The sequence below is a fragment of the Pelobates fuscus genome, chromosome 8 (genome assembly GCF_036172605.1).
Source record: "Pelobates fuscus isolate aPelFus1 chromosome 8, aPelFus1.pri, whole genome shotgun sequence".
Taxonomy (NCBI): domain Eukaryota; kingdom Metazoa; phylum Chordata; class Amphibia; order Anura; family Pelobatidae; genus Pelobates; species Pelobates fuscus.
In genome coordinates, this window is record NC_086324.1 from 55,631,377 (window position 1) to 55,652,132 (window position 20,756).

The following is a 20,756-nucleotide window of genomic DNA, read 5'->3' on the forward strand; positions in this document are numbered from 1 at the left end:
GTTAACAGTTTTAGACTTGTTTCACCATCGGGAGCCTTGTAAAAGCAGCAATAATAGATCATTATATTGGATGTTACGGATTGCAATGTTTCATTTATGATTTTGTTTTTCAAACCCTGAAAAGGCAATGAGATGGGAATTTCCATTTGCTGTGCTTATTTCGTTATGATAAAGTGTTTTGTATGGAGTTCAAATTGCAATCGCTTCAGATCTTTAAGAACTTTTATTTCACCAAATACCAGAGCTTATTATGTGCCAATATTTTACAGTGTAAATAGAACTGCTGCTGCAACACTACACAATGACTTTGCGCCCCATTTTTGTAATTCAGAAACCTGGCACCTGTATTATATAGGTAATTACATGTTCGCCATAGAACAGAAGGAGGAGATCAATGTAGCTTGTATCTCAGGGAGGGGAACCAACCATGGTTTTACAGATTTATGCTGAAATTATTTTGGACATATATGTGTTGAAGTCTTGTGTTTTGGATATTGTAGATAAGAAGATACATTATAGCAGTTATAAAATTCTGTTAAAGAAGAAATATCCCTTCTTTGGAATCTTTATGGTAGTACAAAACACTGAAAATGATTTAGAACAGTTTAACTCCTTACCCATGAGATGCTCCATTTTCTTTCAAATGTGCATGAAAGGTTTAACAAATGCCTTCACGGTCCAGCTCACAGAAGGTAAAGCTGGGGTAAACATTGGAAATGAGAAGCATGGTTCCATATCTCCTCTTCTCTGTATGCTCTCTGTCGAAGGCAGGCACAAAGTCTGGAGTTTGTAACAATAATTGACTGGGAGATCATCTGGAGATGCCAGGTTGCAGGATAAAGAGGTGTGTTTTTCATAATTCCAGTAAAAATAGAAATCCAGCGCACTCACTTATCAACTAAACAGCTACTTTGATGCTGACAGATTTGACTAGTTTTATTAAAAACACCTAATCTAGGCAAAAAATAATGGGGGTTTAGTTACACTATATGATCATACATTGCATAAGCCTGCCACAAACGTCAATGTACCCCATCTTTGGCAGGTCCTACTCTCACTGCCAACTGTCTACTAAATGAGCTACTCACTTGGGGAAATCCTTCCATCTCGAGTTCTCTGCAGTACAGGGCTAAATAGGGTCCTGAGATGAGACACCTATGACAGGGGGCGGTGCAAAACCAAGGAGCTGGCTAGACTCCTAAATATATATGGGAAAACAAGGGGCTGGCTGCACTCACCTAAACATGCTTAAATGGGGTGCTGCTGGGGGCCAAACATCATAATTTCTAAATACTACATGTAGTATGTAGAAACTTGACTACACACCTGGGGTCCTTTAGGCACCAGTTACCTCGTGCCGGAGAGCCAGAAGTTCTGAGCTAACCCAGTGATGCAAGACCTAGCTCATTGGATGAGAGCACCCAGCTGACCCACTCAGCCAATAAACCAACTTGGGAGAGTCAATGGAAGCTCCACGCAGGAGCTCCTGGCTCTCCTGGAGGCTGTTTGGAGCACACCAGGTAAGTTATCAAACTGTTATGGTACTTGGAGTGTTTTTCTTTTAATTTTAATATTCAAATTTCACAAATATGTATTAGTTAAAGTAAACAAAATATCACAAATTCTAGTAAATTTCTTTGTGTATTAGAACTAATCTGTGTTTTTCGAGTTTTTAGGAAACCTGGAAAAAGTACAAAGAAACCTTGCAGGAATCAAAGAGACAGGAAGTGTTAAAAATGGTAACTGTTTACACTCGGTATATTCATTTAGGAAAAGTCATATTGCCACAAATAAAATGGTAGAAATTAGATTAACACTTGGGTAAGCAGCAGTCAGATTTTCTCAGGTAAACTGTGCAACTAAATCTCTTCTTTTAATATAGGAATAAGTTGCTGTTATGCTGTGTGTGTGTGTGTGTGTCAGTGAGAGATATGTCAGCAGGTGTACAGTTTAAAACGTACACTTGCCTCACCACGCTGACTCACCAGTTAATCCCACTTATCTCTCCTACTCACAATGTTACCATTTCATGTCTTGGTTAATAACATGGCTAATCAAAATTATAACAGAGCACAACAAACAATATCACTTCCTAAAATGAAACAATCAAAATAGAAATCAATAAAAGTATACACATAGGAAATCCCCCCCCCCCCCCCCCCCCCCAATCTCAACACTGAAAATACACAAACATATGCATTTAGTTTGCTCTACTAAGTACTAAAAATGCTTGCCATAAAGAGATGGAATACGTTTGAGACTGGAGAAGTCAAGTTAAATTTTCAGTTGAATTTGGGGAAACCACTTGAAACATTCATTGTGTTGAGCTATTTAATTGCTTTTGCATAATTAGTTCATTGCAAACAGCTGAACGTCTGTACATTTTGACAATAAACATTATTTTTAATGGGGGTTGAATAATTTTGATTACAACTGTAATTGATTAGTGAATGTGATGTACAAGAATGTGTAGTGTGCGTAAATGTATTATAGAGCTCCTTTAGAAGCCTGTGAATATTCTAAAGATCCAAATTACTGGGCAGTATGTATGATTTTATCACAGAGCGTTTGCATCTTATTATTTTCTTTTGCAATATATAATTAACTAATAATAATAATTACTGTATAATTATATATTCTAACTGCGCTCTTCCAGAAATTGAGGCTTGTATCTGCCCCTCTATGGATAATTTATTACATTAATGATATCTATACGACTGACTCTGTATGTTTTCATGCAGCTTCTGGAGGGCGAATTAGCTGAAAAAAAGGAGACTATTATCACACTAAACGCAGAGATACAACAAGCACGCTCGCAGATCGGGAAGATGGTAAGTACAGTAATTTTAAATAAAAAATACACCAGTTAAAATTGTAGTATAACATTTTTTTAGTACATTTTTGTTTCCCCCAGCGTTCCAGTAATATGTATCATTACGTTTGCCGAAAAAAATGAAGGCAAATCTGTCTTTCAAATTACTGGAAGTTGCTTGTGGCTAATTTCTCATGTGTGACATTACACTAGGTTTCATATCAGAAATTAATGCACACCAGTGGCAGGACTACCACTGTCGCAGGTGTGACCAGGTCCGTCACTCCAGGGTGCCGACCGCTCTGTTAACCCCTGCTAAATGATATTCATTAACGTGAGAGGTCCGGGACCCAAGCTGGGAGGCGGTCCATGAGTTCCACTAGTATGAAGAACAGAGCGAGCTCAGAGGGAGCATGGGGCACTGCTGGATGTGAGATCCCCCTGATATGAGCTATCCAGGGCATGGCTCCTAGGGCAGTTGCTGACATGAAACCCGGAATGGCTATGTAAAGAGCTGCGTGCTCCGCAACTTCCACCGGGTGCGCTGTGTGGACCACAGTCCTTGCCGTGCTGGGGAGCCCCAATCTTTCCTCCTGCGCTTCGCCATGCCATGAACTATCTCTTCCTCTTAGCCTTTGCCTTCTTCCTGATCTACTATAGTCCGCTCTCACAGGGACCTGCTGCACTTGTAGCCCAGCTCCTGGCTGTGTTGGGCTGTCTGGCTGTGCTGTACTGGGCACCCTCTAGCAGGCCCTGCAGCTCAGGCAAAGCATGATGGTCGTGGGCTTTTCCAGCCTGATCTGGCTAGTGGCTCTCACTAGCCTCTGCCCCCTGCCACACGCCTTCTGGACTGCTGGCTTTCCTGCTGGATCTGGGCTTCATCCACTTCTTTCAGATCAGGAAGGCCCACCCTAGGGCCACCATGATGAAAGACAAGGAGCCTGTGATCAGATCCAGCTGTGTGTCCTTGTGAGAGACCTCAACTTACTATGGAAGCGACAAGATATGCAGGAGACCTTCCATGTCCTGTATCTCCAGGGAGCAGGTAGGTTGGATTGGGGGCTTCCTTTAAATGGGTAGGTGGGATCTGACCTGTATCTCTAGGGAGGTTGGAGGGGGCTTCCTTTAATTGCGGTGGGGAACCTGTCCTGCCCTGTATATGCAGGGAACAGGTAGGTTGGAGAGGGTCTTCTTTTAACTGGGGTGGAAGTGCCATGGGATAAAGGCAGGCTCCTTTGTAGCGAAACCCCCTGGTGTCCAGGGGGAGGCAGTTAAAATGCTCACTACAAGACCATAGGAGAGAGAGCTGGACTTAGACAGAGGGTAAGCGTGTCTATGTGTGTCAGTGTGTATGCTGGACTGGTGTACGAATCTGTGCATGTATGTTAGTCAATGTATTTGTGTATGTGTGTCAATCTGTGTATCTCTCAGAATGAATCTGTGTGTCTTTGGGCATCTTTGTGTGGCAGTGTATGTGTGTTTCTGTGTATGTGATGGTGCCCCTCTATGTGTGTGTGTGCGGTGCATATGTATTTGTAAGTACACATTTGCATGAGAGCACCAATATTACACACAAACACATTCCTGCATTTAAACGTCAACACTGCACACAAAAGCAGTTCTGCATTCAAATGGCAACACTGCACACAAACACACAGGGCCGCCATCGGGGGGTGACAACCACACTGCATCCACTACACTAACACACACACTGCATCCACAACACTAACACACACTGCATCCACAACACTAACACACACTGCATCCACAACACTAACACACACACACACTGCATCCACAACACTAACACACACACACTGCATCCACAACACTAACACACACTGCATCCACTACACTAACACACACACTGCATCCACAACACTAACACATACACTGCATCCACAACACTAACACATACACTGCATCCACAACACTAACACATACACTGCAACCACAACACTAACACATACACTGCACCCACTGCACTAACACATACACTGCACTAACACATACACTGCACCCACAACATTAACACATACAACTCATCCACAACACTAACACACACTGCATCCACAACACTAACACGCACTGCATCCACTACACTAACACACACACTGCATCCACAACACTAATATATACACTGCATCCACTACACTAACACACACACTGCATCCACTACACTAACACACACACTGCATCCACTACACTAACACACACACTGCATCCACTACACTAACACACACACTGCATCCACAACACTAACACACACACTGCATCCACAACACTAACACACACACTGCATCCACAACACTAACACACACTGCATCCACAACACTAACACATACACTGCACTAACACATACACTGCATCCACAACACTAACACGCACTGCATCCGCAACACTAACACGCACTGCATCCGCAACACTAACACCCACTGCATCCACTACACTAACACACCCACTGCATCCACTACACTAACACACACACTGCATCCACAACACTAACACACACTGCATCCACAACACTAACACATACACTGCACTAACACATACACTGCATCCACAACACTAACACGCACTGCATCCGCAACACTAACACACACTGCATCCACAACACTAACACATACACTGCATCCACAACACTAACACGCACTGCATCCGCAACACTAACACATACACTGCATCCGCAACACTAACACATACACTGCATCCGCAACACTAACACACACACTGCATCCACTACACTAACACACACTGCATCCACTACACTAACACACACTGCATCCACTACACTAACACACACACTGCATCCACTACACTAACACATACACTGCATCCACTGCACTAACACATACACTGCATCCACTGCACTAACACATACACTGCATCCACTGCACTAACACATACACTGCATCCACTGCACTAACACATCCACTGCATCCACTGCACTAACACATACACTGCATCCACTGCACTAACACATACACTGCATCCACTGCACTAACACATACACTGCATCCACTGCACTAACACACACACTGCACCCACTGCACTAACACATACACTGCATCCACAGCACTAACACATACACTGCATCCACAGCACTAACACACACACTGCATCCACTGCACTAACACATACACTGCATCCACAGCACTAACACACACACTGCATCCACAGCACTAACACACACACTGCATCCACAGCACTAACACACACACTGCATCCACAGCACTAACACATACACTGCATCCACTGCACTAACACACACACACACTGCATCCACTGCACTAACACACACACACTGCACTAACACACACACACTGCACCCACTGCACTAACACACACACTGCACCCACTGCACCAACACATACACTGCATCCACAGCACTAACACACACACTGCATCCACAACACTAACACATACACTGCATCCACAACACTAACACACTGCATCCACAACACTAACACATACACTGCATCCACTGCACTAACACACACACACTGCATCCACTGCACTAACACACACACACACTGCATCCACAACACTAACACACACACTGCATCCACAACACTAACACACACACTGCATCCACTGCACTAACACACACACTGCATCCACTGCACTAACACACACTGCATCCACTGCACTAATACACACACTGCATCCACAGCACTAACACACACACACACACTGCATCCACTGCACTAACACACACACTGCATCCACTGCACTAACACACACACTGCATGCACGGCACTGACACACACTCTGCATTCATTACACTGACACACACTCTGCATTCACTACACTGACACACACTCTGCATTCACTACACTGACACACACTCTGCATTCATTACACTGACACACACTCTGCATTCACTACACTGACACACACTCTGCATTCACTACACTGACACACACATACTGCATTCATTACACTGACACACACTCTGCATTCATTACACTGACACACACACTGCATCCACAACACTAACACATACACTGCATCCACTGCACTAACACACACACACACTGCACCCACTGCACTAACACACACACACTGCACCCACTGCACTAACACACACACTGCACCCACTGCACTAACACATACACTGCATCCACAGCACTAACACACATACTGCATCCACAACACTAACACATACACTGCATCCACAACACTAACACACTGCATCCACAACACTAACACATACACTGCATCCACTGCACTAACACACACACACACACACACACACTGCATCCACTGCACTAACACACACACACACTGCATCCACAACACTAACACACACACTGCATCCACAACACTAACACACACACTGCATCCACTGCACTAACACACACACTGCATCCACTGCACTAATACACACACTGCATCCACAGCACTAATACACACACACACACACACACACACTGCATCCACTGCACTAACACACACACTGCATCCACTGCACTAACGCACACACTGCATGCACTGCACTGACACACACACTGCATTCATTACACTGACACACACACTGCATTCATTACACTGACACACACTCTGCATTCATTACACTGACACACACTCTGCATTCACTACACTGACACACACTCTGCATTCACTACACTGACACACACTCTGCATTCACTACACTGACACACACTCTGCATTCACTACACTGACACACACACTGCATTCATTACACTGACACACACTCTGCATTCATTACACTGACACACACACTGCATCCACTGCACTAACACACACTGCATCCACTGCACTAACACACACTGCATCCACTGCACTAACACACACTGCATCCACTGCACTAACACACACACACACTGCATCCACACCACTAACACACACACTGCATCCACTGCACTAACACACACACACACACACACACTGCATCCACTGCACTAATACACACACTGCATCCACAGCACTAACACACACACACACACACACTGCATCCACTGCACTAACACACACTGCACTAACACACACTGCATGCACTGCGCTGACACACACACTGCATCCACTGCACTGACACACACACTGCATTCATTACACTGACACACACTCTGCATTCACTACACTGAGACACACTCTGCATTCACTACACTGACACACACTCTGCATTCACTACACTGACACACACTCTGCATTCACTACACTGACACACACTCTGCATTCACTACACTGACACACACTCTGCATTCACTACACTGACACACACACACTGCATTCATTACACTGACACACACTCTGCATTCATTACACTGACACTCACTCTGCATTCATTACACTGACACACACTCTGCATCCACAACACTAACACACACACTGTATTCACTACACTGACACACACACTGCTTCCACTACACTGACAAAAACACACACTGCATTCACTACACTGACACACACACTGCATTCATTACACTAACACACACACTGCAATTATTACACTAACACACACTGCATTCATTGCGGGGGGAGGCCGGCCGGGGGTGGGGGGGGGGCGTAGGGGGCCCAGACCTTGTGCTTTGCAAACACATCCCTGCATTCACATGCGGACTGGGGGCCCTTAACACATTCTTGCACCGGGGCCTTGAGGTTTCTAGTTACGCCCCTGATGCACATTGTATGTATGGATGGATGTTCACAAAAATTATGGAAGGTCAGATAATGAATGAGAAATCCCAGCCAGATCTTATCACGTGCAGAATAGCAGATTTGGTGAGATTCCCCTCGCAAGGACTTGTGAAAGTAGGAGAAAATATATTTTATTCACTAGGAACAGCATCCCCTCTCCTTATGGTACTTGAATGTCAGTGTGAATTTGTGTGTGTGCATGCAGGATACTGCCTTTAGACGTTTTAGGGACAGTTGTGGTATGTGGATTCAACAAGTACCTAAATCGTAACCCCTTAAGGACCAAACTTCTGGAATAAAAGGGAATCATGACATGTCACACATATCATGTGTCCTTAAGGGGTTAAAGGGACACCAACAAGATGCAAGTGCAGGTTTTGATTTCATTCATTATTTGCCCCTTTTGCATTCAAAGCTCATTAGGTTTGCTAAAATAAATGATGTTGCCTCCTTTTTGCACATGCCGCAAAACTAAAATACTAAATATATTTTGTGCTAATACCTGTCAAATGCACTTTAAGTTGTGTTGGTACCCAGAGGTTACATGGATGGTACACAGAATATTTTAGGTGTGTTCCTAATTACCATTTATACAACTAAAATGCGATTTATAATAAAGCAATGTATCCTATTTAAACAGGAGGATTTCCAAACACATTTATCGTAGTTTAAATGCACATATTGCTGGGGTAAATTCAGACAGACACACCAAAAATATGGATCTCCTAGAAAAGAGGGACGTTAGGATAGAATATAGGGACACAGGGATTTGGGCTCGAAATAAGGACTGTCCGTTCTAAATAAGGACACTTGAGAGGTATGCTATCTGATTTGGAGCCTTGTTTTTATCCACTTTAGGATCAAGGTTTGGTAAATGATTGAGACATGTTGTCAAATCCGAATGTGTCACAAGTATCCCTGTGTTTCTTTTCTGTTTCTTATAAAACATGACTATCAATCGAAAACTTAATGAGCTAATGCTACCTTTGAATGTTAAATTATTGGTTTTGCTGCTCTCTTGTGGTAGAGGGAAATTATTACCAGAGATTGAAATTATTACATTGAGAATATTACAGGAGTATAAAGGTGCAGCAAAAGCAGTGAAAGTCTAGTCTAGCCGTGGGATGTTTTCTGAGAGAACCTAATGTTGTTTATATAACCATTAACAAAGTCTGAGTTTTTAAAAAAGATTCTTTATTTTATGTTGTGCATAGGTACACAAGCAGGCATCCAAAGCCAGAACAGCTAACGCAAGTATTTTTAAATAGCATAGTAAGACATTTATATGGCATAATGGGTAAACTGCACATTTTATAATAGTATTGTAGTGAGGGCTAAATCACAGGGGTCAGAGAGGGGTAGCTATGCCATGTGAGAACCATAATAAAGGAACCCATTGTGACCAAGATTGAGGAGTGCGGACAGTAGTGATATTTAATAATAAAGTAAAAATTAAAAGTTAGAACAAATTCAACTGGCCAGCTCAGAGGCATATAATGAAGTAAGTGCACATGAATTGCGTTGAGATGGGTACTGCAACATCAACATAGTGTGTGAACACCCCCTATACCCCTACTGTGGGTAATTTGATAGTAAGGCCCCAGGAAAAATTAAAGTCCAGATATAAACATAATATTAGGCTCAGATCATAATTTTAAAACATTCCCAACTAAGCTTTGTAATGTGAAGGCTGAGGATAGTGACGGCCAATATATATAGGGGAGAACTCAATTCAGCCGATACTCTCTGGTATAGTCCTGCTGTCTTCAAGCATTCTGGCGCCATCAGGGAGGTGCAGTGGGTTATAACTGGGATAGGAAGCAACGTCTCACGCTGTGAGCCAGCGGTCTGGGCAGGCATGAGGGCAAGTCCTCCAGGGCTGATGTGTGTTGGTGGTTCTGTGCCGCGTTCGCCGACTTACAGTACCTCTACCTTCTTTGCCACTTGTTGGCCGCCACTTGTTGGCCGCCCCAGGGCCGGAGCCCAGGCTTCACGTTGGGTCTTGTCTGGCAAATACTGGGATGGGATACCACTTTGTTTCTGCTGAATAGGCTGCCGCAGAAATGTAGTGAGCTGCCGCCAAAAGTCTGTGAGGATTTTATCTAGCGAGGAGGGAAATTTTGCGTCCAACCTGGTGCAAGCTGTTGCATTTCCGGCTTTCACCATTTTAAGTATGACTCATGATCTGAATAGTGGTATAATGGTACACTGGGGGTGCGGAGTCGCTGTCATGGTAGGGACCAGAGGGTGTGGACCGGGATCATCTCAACTGGTCCAGACAGGGGGGAGACCGGGCCAGGTGCACACAGTTTTGGGAGTCCAACTTGATATAGTCGGGCAGGACAGCAGCTGTCCACCCTACACAACGCCCGAGTAGGCCTCATTCTAGGAAGACGACAAATATCCTCCCGAGGGACTAGAACAGAGCCTTGCCTCTGAACCAGTACTCCCTTGTGTACAGGACCACAGCTTCTGGCTGCCAGGTAGGTACAGGATCAGCTTTTGTGGGCTGAAATTCGAAAGATGGTAGGAGCTGCTATCTCCTGCGACCTTTCAGCGTGGCGGACAGGCCCCGCCCCCTAGTCTGAGGTTTTTAATACTAGCAGATTAAAGAGGAACAGTCACTTACCAGGGTTTTGTTTTTTTTTGTTTTTTTTTTTGTAAATCTCTTTTTTATTGAGGCATAAAGTCATGTGGGTACAGAATGTAGAAAGGGAGACAATAAGGTTTTCAAACAATACGGGGGTAATACCATGCAATACATATCATCCCTGTACGGTGTTAGCCTCTTTTTTGTAGATTTTGTGTTCATTATTTCTTTTCTTTTTGTTTTTTGTTTTTTCAATCAAGATGTTTGAAGCTGTGAGACTCGCAGGTCTCCATAATGAGTTATATACAATTTAAATCAACATTAACAGTTTGGGCCCGCAGGCCCGCATTGTTGTAGGTTTCGCTAATCACTAATGTCAATTCAGTCACGTTTCTGGTTGGGTAAGTAGTCAAGTGTGTGTTAGCTGGTGTCTCCCCCAGTGTCTGTGTGGTTTGGTTGTGTTTGGGAGTCAGGTAGAGTGAGCGCCACCATAGCTGTTGGAGCGTAGTTTGTGGGTAGCTTTCTTCAGTAGGTGTGTGAGTTAGCTCCTTCCCCTCCTTGTTTTCCTTATTCCCTTACTGTGGTTGAACCCTCCTATGCTATGTCTGTCCCCCCGAGGGGTTGAGTGAGTTGGTAAGTCCGAAACTTGTTTGGTTCCTTAGATTTCAGGGTTGTATGTAGTGTTGGCGGGGGGTCTACGGTGGCTGGGTAAGCTCTTGTTTTAGGGTCTGTCGTTTTCCCTTGTGTTGGTGCATTCCTGGGGGCTGAGGCAGGAGTATAGCTAGGTCAACATGGGGGGGGGGGGGAGGTGGGAGGGGGGTGGGTTGAAGGTATGTCGGGTAGAAGAGGGGGTCGGGTGCGTCCTTCGTCCGTCGTCCTCAGTCGTGTTTGTTGTGGGTTGGTCTAGTCTGGCTGTGTCTCAGTTGGCGTTAGTTCTGATGGTCTGTTGGAATCCTTCTTTTGCTGTCTCAAGGATCCAGTGTGTCCAAATGTCTAGGTAGGTCTTATGGGTCTGGTTGGCCGTCATCGTCAGTTCCTCAATTTTCCTAAGGTCTTCCATTTGGCTAAACCATGTCAGTAGCGGGGGTGTTGTAGTTTGCTTCCAGAATTGGGGGAGCACCTGTTTGGCTGTGTTGAGTATTCTAACGGTTATTGATTTTTTTGTATTTGGAGTGTGGGACAGTAGTATGGTGTAGGAGCATCGCAGCCGGTTCCAGGGGGGGGGGCGCATCCGAGAACTTCTCCAGGACCTTGTGTATTCCCTCCCAGTATGTTTTGATTTTCTCACAGTCCCACCATATGTGTTTAATGGTTCCCACCTCTTTTTCGCATCTCCAGCATTGGTCAGAGTGTGTTGGGTCAATTTGGTGTAGGAGGTGTGGTGTTTTGTACCATTGTGTTAATAATTTATATGCTGTCTCTTGGGTTTTACTGTGCGTTGAGCAGTGGTGTGTTAGGTAACAGATGGACTCCCATTCCTTATCCGTGAGTGTGGTGCGTAGGGCCGTCTCCCATTTACCCATGTACAGTGGTGTGTCGGATGGGGTTTCTAGTTGTAGCATGGAGTATAGATAGGATATTCCATGCGGGAGTGGTTCTGGGCTTGCGCTGACCGCTTCTATTGTGGTCAGGCCCCTAGTAAGCGCCGGACCTTGCGGTAGCGTTCGGATAAAGTTAGTCAGCTGGGTGTGTCTGAACCTGTGCATGAATGTCATAGGTGTCTCCCCTAGTAGGGCTGTCAGTGGTTTACATTCACCTGCTTGGAGGATGTGGCGTAAGCGAGGGGTCTCGTCCGGAAGAATGTTGCGAAGTGCTTTCGGGTCTAGTCCCGGGGGGAAGTCGGGGTTATATGTAAGGGGCAGAAGGGGGGAGGGGAATGGCGACATGTTACCGGTCTTGGAGGCTCTCCTCCATACCTTCAAAGTGTGCCATGTGTATATGGACATGTCTTTCCCATCCGCTGCCTCCCGGCCCCAGGGTAGTCCGGAGAGCGGTCTGCCCACTTCTGCCTCCTCTACTGTTTTCCAGAGCTTCCCGACGGTATCCTTTGACCACTCCACGATCCGCAGGAGTTGCGCCGCGACGTAGTATTGGTAGAAGTCTGGGAGGGCTATTCCCCCCCTGTTTTTGGGGCGAGTTAGTGTGGTGAATTTCAATCTAGGTCTACCCCCGTTCCATACGTATTTGGTCATCTCCGATCTAAGGGACCCGAAGAATGTCTTTTGGATCGCTATGGGGATGGCCTGGAGGAGGTAGAGGAGACGTGGGAGGAAGTTCATTTTCAGGACCTGGACTCTTCCCAGCCAGGAGATGTGTGGGAAGGACCATTCTCGCATGTCTCTTTGGAATGATTGTAGTGTGGTCGTGAAATTTTCTTTGTACAAGTCCTCACTATGTCTTGTCAGCCATATCCCTAAGTACCTAATTTTGTGTTCGGCCCATTGGTATGGGAAGCTGTTTCGTAGGGGCTCTGTTTGTGTGGCATTTAAACTGACGTTGAGAATGAATGATTTCCCGTGGTTGATTTTTAGATTTGATATGTTCCCGAATTCCCTTAGTTCTTTCTGCAGGTTTGGAAGGGAGATCTCGGGTTTGGTCACCACAAAGAGCATGTCGTCCGCGTACGCGGCGACCTTGTGGTGCACTTGCCCTGTTTCCACTCCGGTGATGTCTGTGTTGTGTCTAATGTGTGAGAGGAACGGTTCTAGTGCTAGAACAAATAAGAGCGGGGAGAGGGGGCAACCCTGTCTCGTGCCGTTGTGTATGGTGAAGGTCTCCGTGGGTGCTCCATTAACTATTACCTGGGCTGTCGGTTCCCGGTAAAGTTCCTCTATCCACCTTCTCAGGTGAGGTCCTAGTCCTGCTTGGGCCAGCACTTCGAAGAGGTATACCCAACAGACCCTATCGAAGGCCTTCTCTGCGTCAGTTGACAGGAGAAGAAGGCCTTCCCTCTTACCTGTACTACCGTGCATGAGGGTAAGCGCTCTGATGGTATTGTCGCGGGCCTCACGTCCCGCCACAAACCCTACCTGGTCCGGGTGGACCAGCGATGGGACATGTTTTGTGAGCCGTGTGGCCAGGATCTTGGCCAGTAGCTTGATGTCGCAATTGATGAGCGATATGGGCCTATAGTTACTACATTGTTCCCTGTCTTTACCGTCTTTGGGGATTATGGAGATATGCGCCGCTAGGGCTTGTTTAGGGATATTGTGTCCCTCTCTGACTGCATTAAAGGCTTCTACCATTGGTTGGTATAAGTCTTCAGCATAGGTCTTGTAGTATTTGGTCGGTAGGCCATCCGGCCCTGGACTTTTACCTGTCTTGGTTTGCTTAATTGCCATCGCTAGTTCCTCTGTCGTGATAGGCATGCTTACCAGGGTTTTTAATGTTATGTTTACTTATTCCCCAAATGTAACAATTATAGGTCGCGTGGCCTGGACACTGATGGTGATCAATAGTCAGTAGCTCTTGAAAACTAGGGAGACACACAGTGTGCTCACAGCTAGTATTGCGGCGAAATACTGAAATCCTCCACTTGAGAGGATACCTACCTTACACCAAATATGACAAATAGCTCCTTGAAAAAGCAGAAGGGAGCAATTATCTCCCTACAAGTTATGACCCTCAGGCCCCCAGCAGAGCTGATTCAAGATGGCGCAGACCACACTCCATCTCTCGCGTCTCTCTAAGTAGGGAGCGATAAAACCTGTATCTCCAATCCAGGCACAGCCCCTGCCACAGGTCACTCAGTGAAGAAAATGATGACTGAAATGCAGGCATCAATTAAAGCTGACCTCCTCACACTTTCTACAGAAATTAAAGCTGAGATTGAGACTTTAGGTGACCACACAGCACACTTATGGAGGAAATAATAGGAGCTCATCATTCTCTGGTGGATGTCTATGCCAAGGATTCAAAGATAGCTCAGTTAGAGCAACCTTCCGTACCATAACTCTGGCACCTACCCCGTCTTTTCAGTTTTAAGTCCAGAAAATTCTTTACTCCTTTATATGGGCTAAAAAGAAAGCAAGATTCTGAGAAAACTCTAGAGGTGGTGCGGGAGCTCTAATGTTCTTTAAAGCTGCTATCCTGGGCTGGCACAAACTATTTGCTTACACGCACCTGAGGCGTGTCTTCAATGGGTAGACATAGGGAGGGCACATATCTCTCCTTTGCAGCTTCTTAATGTTATTTTGACACCAAAAAATCAGATCACTTTATCTGATCATTGCCCTTTAAATTAGTTTGAGATGATGTGATGCACGGATTCCCCACAGCCCCTTTAACAGCCCTATAGGCAGTAGTCCCAGATCTCCCAGTGACATTATTGGCAAGAAGGGAAGTCGCCAACATACTCCTGGTGGTTAAGAGAGATGGGATGTTTCCTTTCACCTCTCTGCAGGCCACATTCTCATTGTCTCCCAAATATATGTTCTAAAACCTACAACTGAAAAGTGTCTTGCAAAAATATGTAAATTTATAGTGGAATGTGTGTGCAGAATTATGGTTTCATAGAATATTTCACCGCTGCTGGTCTAGTCCATTTGAAAATAAAGCTCTGTGTGTTATAATGCCTATATGCAAGACTTTCAAAACAGGGATACTCCAAAACTGAGATTTATAATGCAGTGGGAAAGATGTATGTTTAACTATTGATAAGTGAAATCAAGTTGCTCAACGGCTTAAAAGGTATTACATAGTGTTAAAACCACATAGAGACACATTGTATGTTCTCATATACAGGTGGTATTAATCTCTAGAAAATTTGCAAAAGTTATATGCTTCACCTAACCCATATTGCTGGAGATGCCAAAAACAAGCGGGCACAACGCTCCATATTTGGTGGGTATGCCCACAGATACGCTCTATCTTGGCACAAGTTCAAACCTTGATCACAACAACCTGCGGCACCGGCTTGCCACTGATACCAGCAACATATTTATGTATGATCTTTCCACCCCCTGGCAACACATGTTAAATTGGCAGCAAAATACCTAATCACCCTACATTGGAAGAGCCAAAAAATTCCCACCATAAGAAAACTAAAGGATAGGATACATACTAATTGCAAGTATGAGCTTATGGTCGCATGTACGATCCCTCAGAAGAGGGCAGCTGAGAAAACGTGGCCATCTTGGCTAAAAAATTTCCCCATGATAAGGTCTTCCTTCGTAGAAGTGGGCTCTGTAGGGAACAAATCTCAGACACCTTAGATACAAAGAATAATCCTAGCAACATTGCACCTGATCCACTCAAATAAGGCTAACCCCGGAGTCCTGAAAATGATTCTTAGGCTTACATGGGAAGGCTGGATGGGGTGGTTGAGCAACTTGGTACACATTATTGTTGATTTATAATTTTTATTGTTCCGGTCTGGTTATTCCAGTCTGTATTGGCTATATATGCATATTGGCGAAATCTCTAAACTTTGTGCACTGTGCATTATATTTCTTGTACCATTCTTCTTTTTGTTATGAAGAGAAATCAAGCGACTTCGATTTGAGGAGGATTTTTTTTTTAACAATTATATATTTGTAAAGGGTGGAAAATAAAATTAAGTGTAGAAATCCTCATTGTTTTTCACACAACGGGGCACCTCCATCTTGGCTGTCTGGCAATAATTTGTTAAAAGCTCTATGCTTTGAATCTGATAGTCATCATAGAGAAAGCATGAAATAAAGAGGGGAATAAAACAATGTTTCTTCTCCTGATTTGCAATGAGAGACTTCCTTGGTTGTACCAGAATTGAATTAGATTGAGCAGTCATTTGATAAACCTTTAATGTAAATTTAAAATTAAAACTTTGATCACATTGCAAATCCGAAAAGCAAGCATTTGTTTTAATAGTTTTATATTTTAAAACTATGAATTTATGAACAGTTCACACAAATATCTCACTGTGTACTTTTTTGCAACTCAACGTCACGATATTGCATTAGATCTTCCCTAGGAAAAAAAAGTATTGGTTTATCTGGCATTTATATATTTAATTGTATATTTAAAAATGTCTTTAAGAAAGGGACATTGAGGCCAATCTTCTTTTTTTTTTTTTTTTTGTTTCATCAATTTGGTTTGACGTGACTTTTAAAACACAATATTCAAAGAGCACCACTGGTGTAAGGACTGGCTGTGCCACTGCTGGTCATTCACACTTTTATTATGGAGCCATTGCAGTGTTTACAGACTGATATTTACTGTACCCCCTTATCAATACAACATAACCGCTAATGTCATTAGACTGCTGCTTGGGAGTACATTTCCATCAGATGCACAGCATAGCCAAAGATACTTTAAGAGTGGGGTACCATATCTGCCCATGTTTGCAGATACAAAGCTGGGACTGGAGGATTGTACGCTAGCAGTGTTAATTTTGGCGGCAAATTTCAATTTAGTTTTAGTCACAGTCTTTTGACTAAAAAGCCTTTTTAGTTTTAGTCGTATTTTAGTTATCTGAATTGTTTTAGTCTAGTTTTAGTCGACTAAATCTCAAGTAAATTTTAGTCGACACGACTAACATCTAATGGGTTTAATTAAAGCCTCTGTCTGTCTCTTATGCCCCTTCCAAGCCCCTCTGTGTCTCTTTGTGTTCCCCCAGCTCCTTATATGTCTCATTTCTTCTCCTCCCTCCCCCAGGTGTCTGACCCGCCAGTGTTAATTTTGGCGGCAAATTTAGTTTTAGTCATAGTCTTTTGACTAAAGAACCATTTTAGTTCTAGTCGTATTTTAGTCATCTGCATTGTTTTAGTATAATTTTAGTCGAATAAATCTCGAAAATTTTAGCCAACTAAAATCTGACTAAAATTGTTAGTTGACAAAATTAACACTGTGATGTAATTTGCTGTCAGGTGGAGCATGTAACCTCCCCCCCCCCCCCAACCCCAAGTCATCCTTACCTCATAACTTTCCCAGATTAAACAGTTATGTTTGATAGTTCACCCGTTATTAATTTGTGTACAATCAGCTCATTTCGATTCTGTACTTTACCCATCTACTTTAGAGAACCTGTTTGGATTTTGTTTGTTCATGTTTGTGTTTATTATATCCATTTTTCATTTATCTCTGTTCACAAAGCATTTAACAAATAGTTAATATGACAATGTGAAGTTTTTTTTGTTTTTTTTTTATAACTGTAGAGGTAATGATACTGTATATTTAACATTCACAATACAAAGATAACATTATTTAAAAAAAATCATTATAGGCTACTCTCTGAATTAATAATGTTAGAAGGTTGGATTTAATTAGATTTTTTAATGTTTGTTTTAATTTAGAAAAGTCAATTAGATGACCTGAGAAGGTCCTTTGACGATAAAGTAAACAAAGTTGAGGCGAAATATAACCACAGAATCCATACTTTATTGAACGAAAATGCAGATTTAAGGTAAGCGAGGCGAAAGTACTCTTTGTTTTTGTTTATCCATTCCTTCACCTATGAACATACATTCATTCGCTGTGCAAACACTAGCTACAAGAACAAATAAACAAACCCTTGATCCCTGTAGGAATTTGTTACATCATGCTTTCATTATCAGAAAATATTCATCCTTTCACTTACAAGCTAGATTTTACTTCCATGACTCCAAGCACCTATTTCTGTACTAACAAAGCTCTCTGCTAATTTGTAACACACAAACCATTATTCACTGAAATCAGAATGGGAGCAAATAAAAATATCTATTGTAAAATGAACGCAAAAATTCTCTAACTCGGCTATAGTCAAAGCATAGCTGTTTCTGCAATTTGGATTCTAATCTGTTAAAATGTAGTGAATAATCTTGTATATTGCTGGTGATTAACTTCAGTCCATTTTTCCATGAGAAAACTTAAAATGTTTGCATGACAGTCTCTCCATTCAAACTTTCATTTAGTAACCCAGTGACTGCCATTATTTTTTACATGATACAGGAGGAAACTTATCGCAAAGAATGAACAACTATTCAGTGAAAGAATTCAATAAACCTGCTGAGAGTCAAAGAATGAAAGCTATATTGCAACCATAACATTAAAATCAGACTGTCTGAAGAAACAATATGCTGGGGCTCAAATGACAACAAACTGTATATTTAAAAATCTACATCTTTTTTTTAGTTGTTTTTTATTTATTTTTAATTCAGAAGGGTTTTTTAAATCATTCTTCTTATGGTTTCTACCGACAAGGAAATCTGTCTTAGAGTAATTCACCAAAGTGTGAATTGTAGGAATTCAAAGTGACATAAAACAGAATTTCATATGTTAGGCCATAACAATCAGACAGAAAATATAGCAAAGAATGTTTAAAGTTGTGCTAATTTGGCCTAAAACGTGAAATTTGTTATTCCGTAAACTCCAGATTTTAGCAAATTAAATCAAAGTGGCACATTTAAGACTAAAATCCGTGTTTATGCATTATGGCGTTAAGTATTTATGAGGGAACATCCCTATTTTGGCCCCAACCCCCCTTTGCCTCTTCAATTTTTATAATAATATAATAAAATAGTCATGCCTATAATAGGAAACTTGAAAGAAAAATGAAAATATGTGAAAACACAGGAGGATACAAAATAAGAGAACGTGCCTGGACGGGGATAATCGTCCCAAGGGAATCACCTTAAGAATATGACAAAAAATCCCCCTATCCTGTGGAGTCCGTCACTCAGCAATAGTACCTCAGGAGAATGTCCTTAATATGGAAAAATTCCTACCACAGATGCCCCGGATCACTCCCTTCAACACCCCCTGACAGTGACAAAATCAGAGTCTATTGGGTTAAGAAAGTTGCAAACAGTTGTCTACTTGGGAGAAAAGGTGTAGCATAAAGTGGTAATAAATGAGGTCTATATACAATGTGATCAGCCCCTAGTCAGGCTCCGACAGCCAAATAGATACAGTGTAGCAGGTTACATGACAACTGCTTAAACACTGTATCTAGGAGAGGGGAATACTAGAGGGAAATTGGTGTGGCACAGAAAACGTTTGAATTGGAAGATAGCCCTAAAAAAAAGCTATTCAACGATACACACACCGTTGTCTGACTAAAAACTGGAAATTCCCCGTCAACCACACCTTCACCTTCCCACCCCACTCTCTCCTCTAATGAATCATTACGAAAATGTCGAGAATAAACTAACTGGCTGATCATGCAGAGAGACAATACTAGTAGGAGTCCAGGTTCTCAGCTATCCTTCCTGCCTGCTACCTCTATAAATGCATCCAAACTAAGAATTGTTCTCCCCACACAGGCAACCCCACAAGCAGCATCCCCCTACACACAACTACACAACAACCTTTCCCACACATGCAACCCCAAGAGCAGCTTCCATATAAATACACACTCTCCCAGCCCTATTCCACTTATCATCCAACCACCCACCTAGTCACAATTACCATTCAATCATACTACAAAGCTTGTCAAATTAAGGCACCCCAAACCTTTGCATTACTTTTGCGTTATATATATCTATATCAGCGGTGCATTAAAAATGGTATTGAAGCAGCAAGGAGGGTAAATCAGGCCCTGCTGGTATAGATATCTATATTGACTTTATGCTACAAAAAATTGTAGACAAGTGGTGGAGGAAATACAGGTTTATAGACTTTTCCCAATCTATTCATGTATAGATTACATTTTATTTTTTCTAAATTGAAAATTTTGGGAAAATGGCATTAGCTTATAAGATAAATAAAAACATTTATATGTGAAATAGAGTGGGAATT

General features: G+C 42.9%; 1 protein-coding gene across 1 annotated transcript in view; it reads left to right on the forward strand.

The window, feature by feature from the left end:
* FLACC1 (flagellum associated containing coiled-coil domains 1) overlaps positions 1–19,494 on the forward strand; it is a 37,781-nt gene extending 18,287 nt beyond the window's left edge. The window contains exons 14-17 of the mRNA XM_063429857.1: positions 1,677–1,739; positions 2,742–2,831; positions 18,335–18,444; positions 18,969–19,494. Of these exons, the coding sequence (XP_063285927.1) occupies positions 1,677–1,739; positions 2,742–2,831; positions 18,335–18,444; positions 18,969–19,020 (315 nt within the window). The 3' untranslated portion in view covers positions 19,021–19,494. The remainder of the gene's footprint in view (positions 1–1,676; positions 1,740–2,741; positions 2,832–18,334; positions 18,445–18,968) is intronic.
* The last annotated feature ends 1,262 nt before the right edge of the window (positions 19,495–20,756 follow it).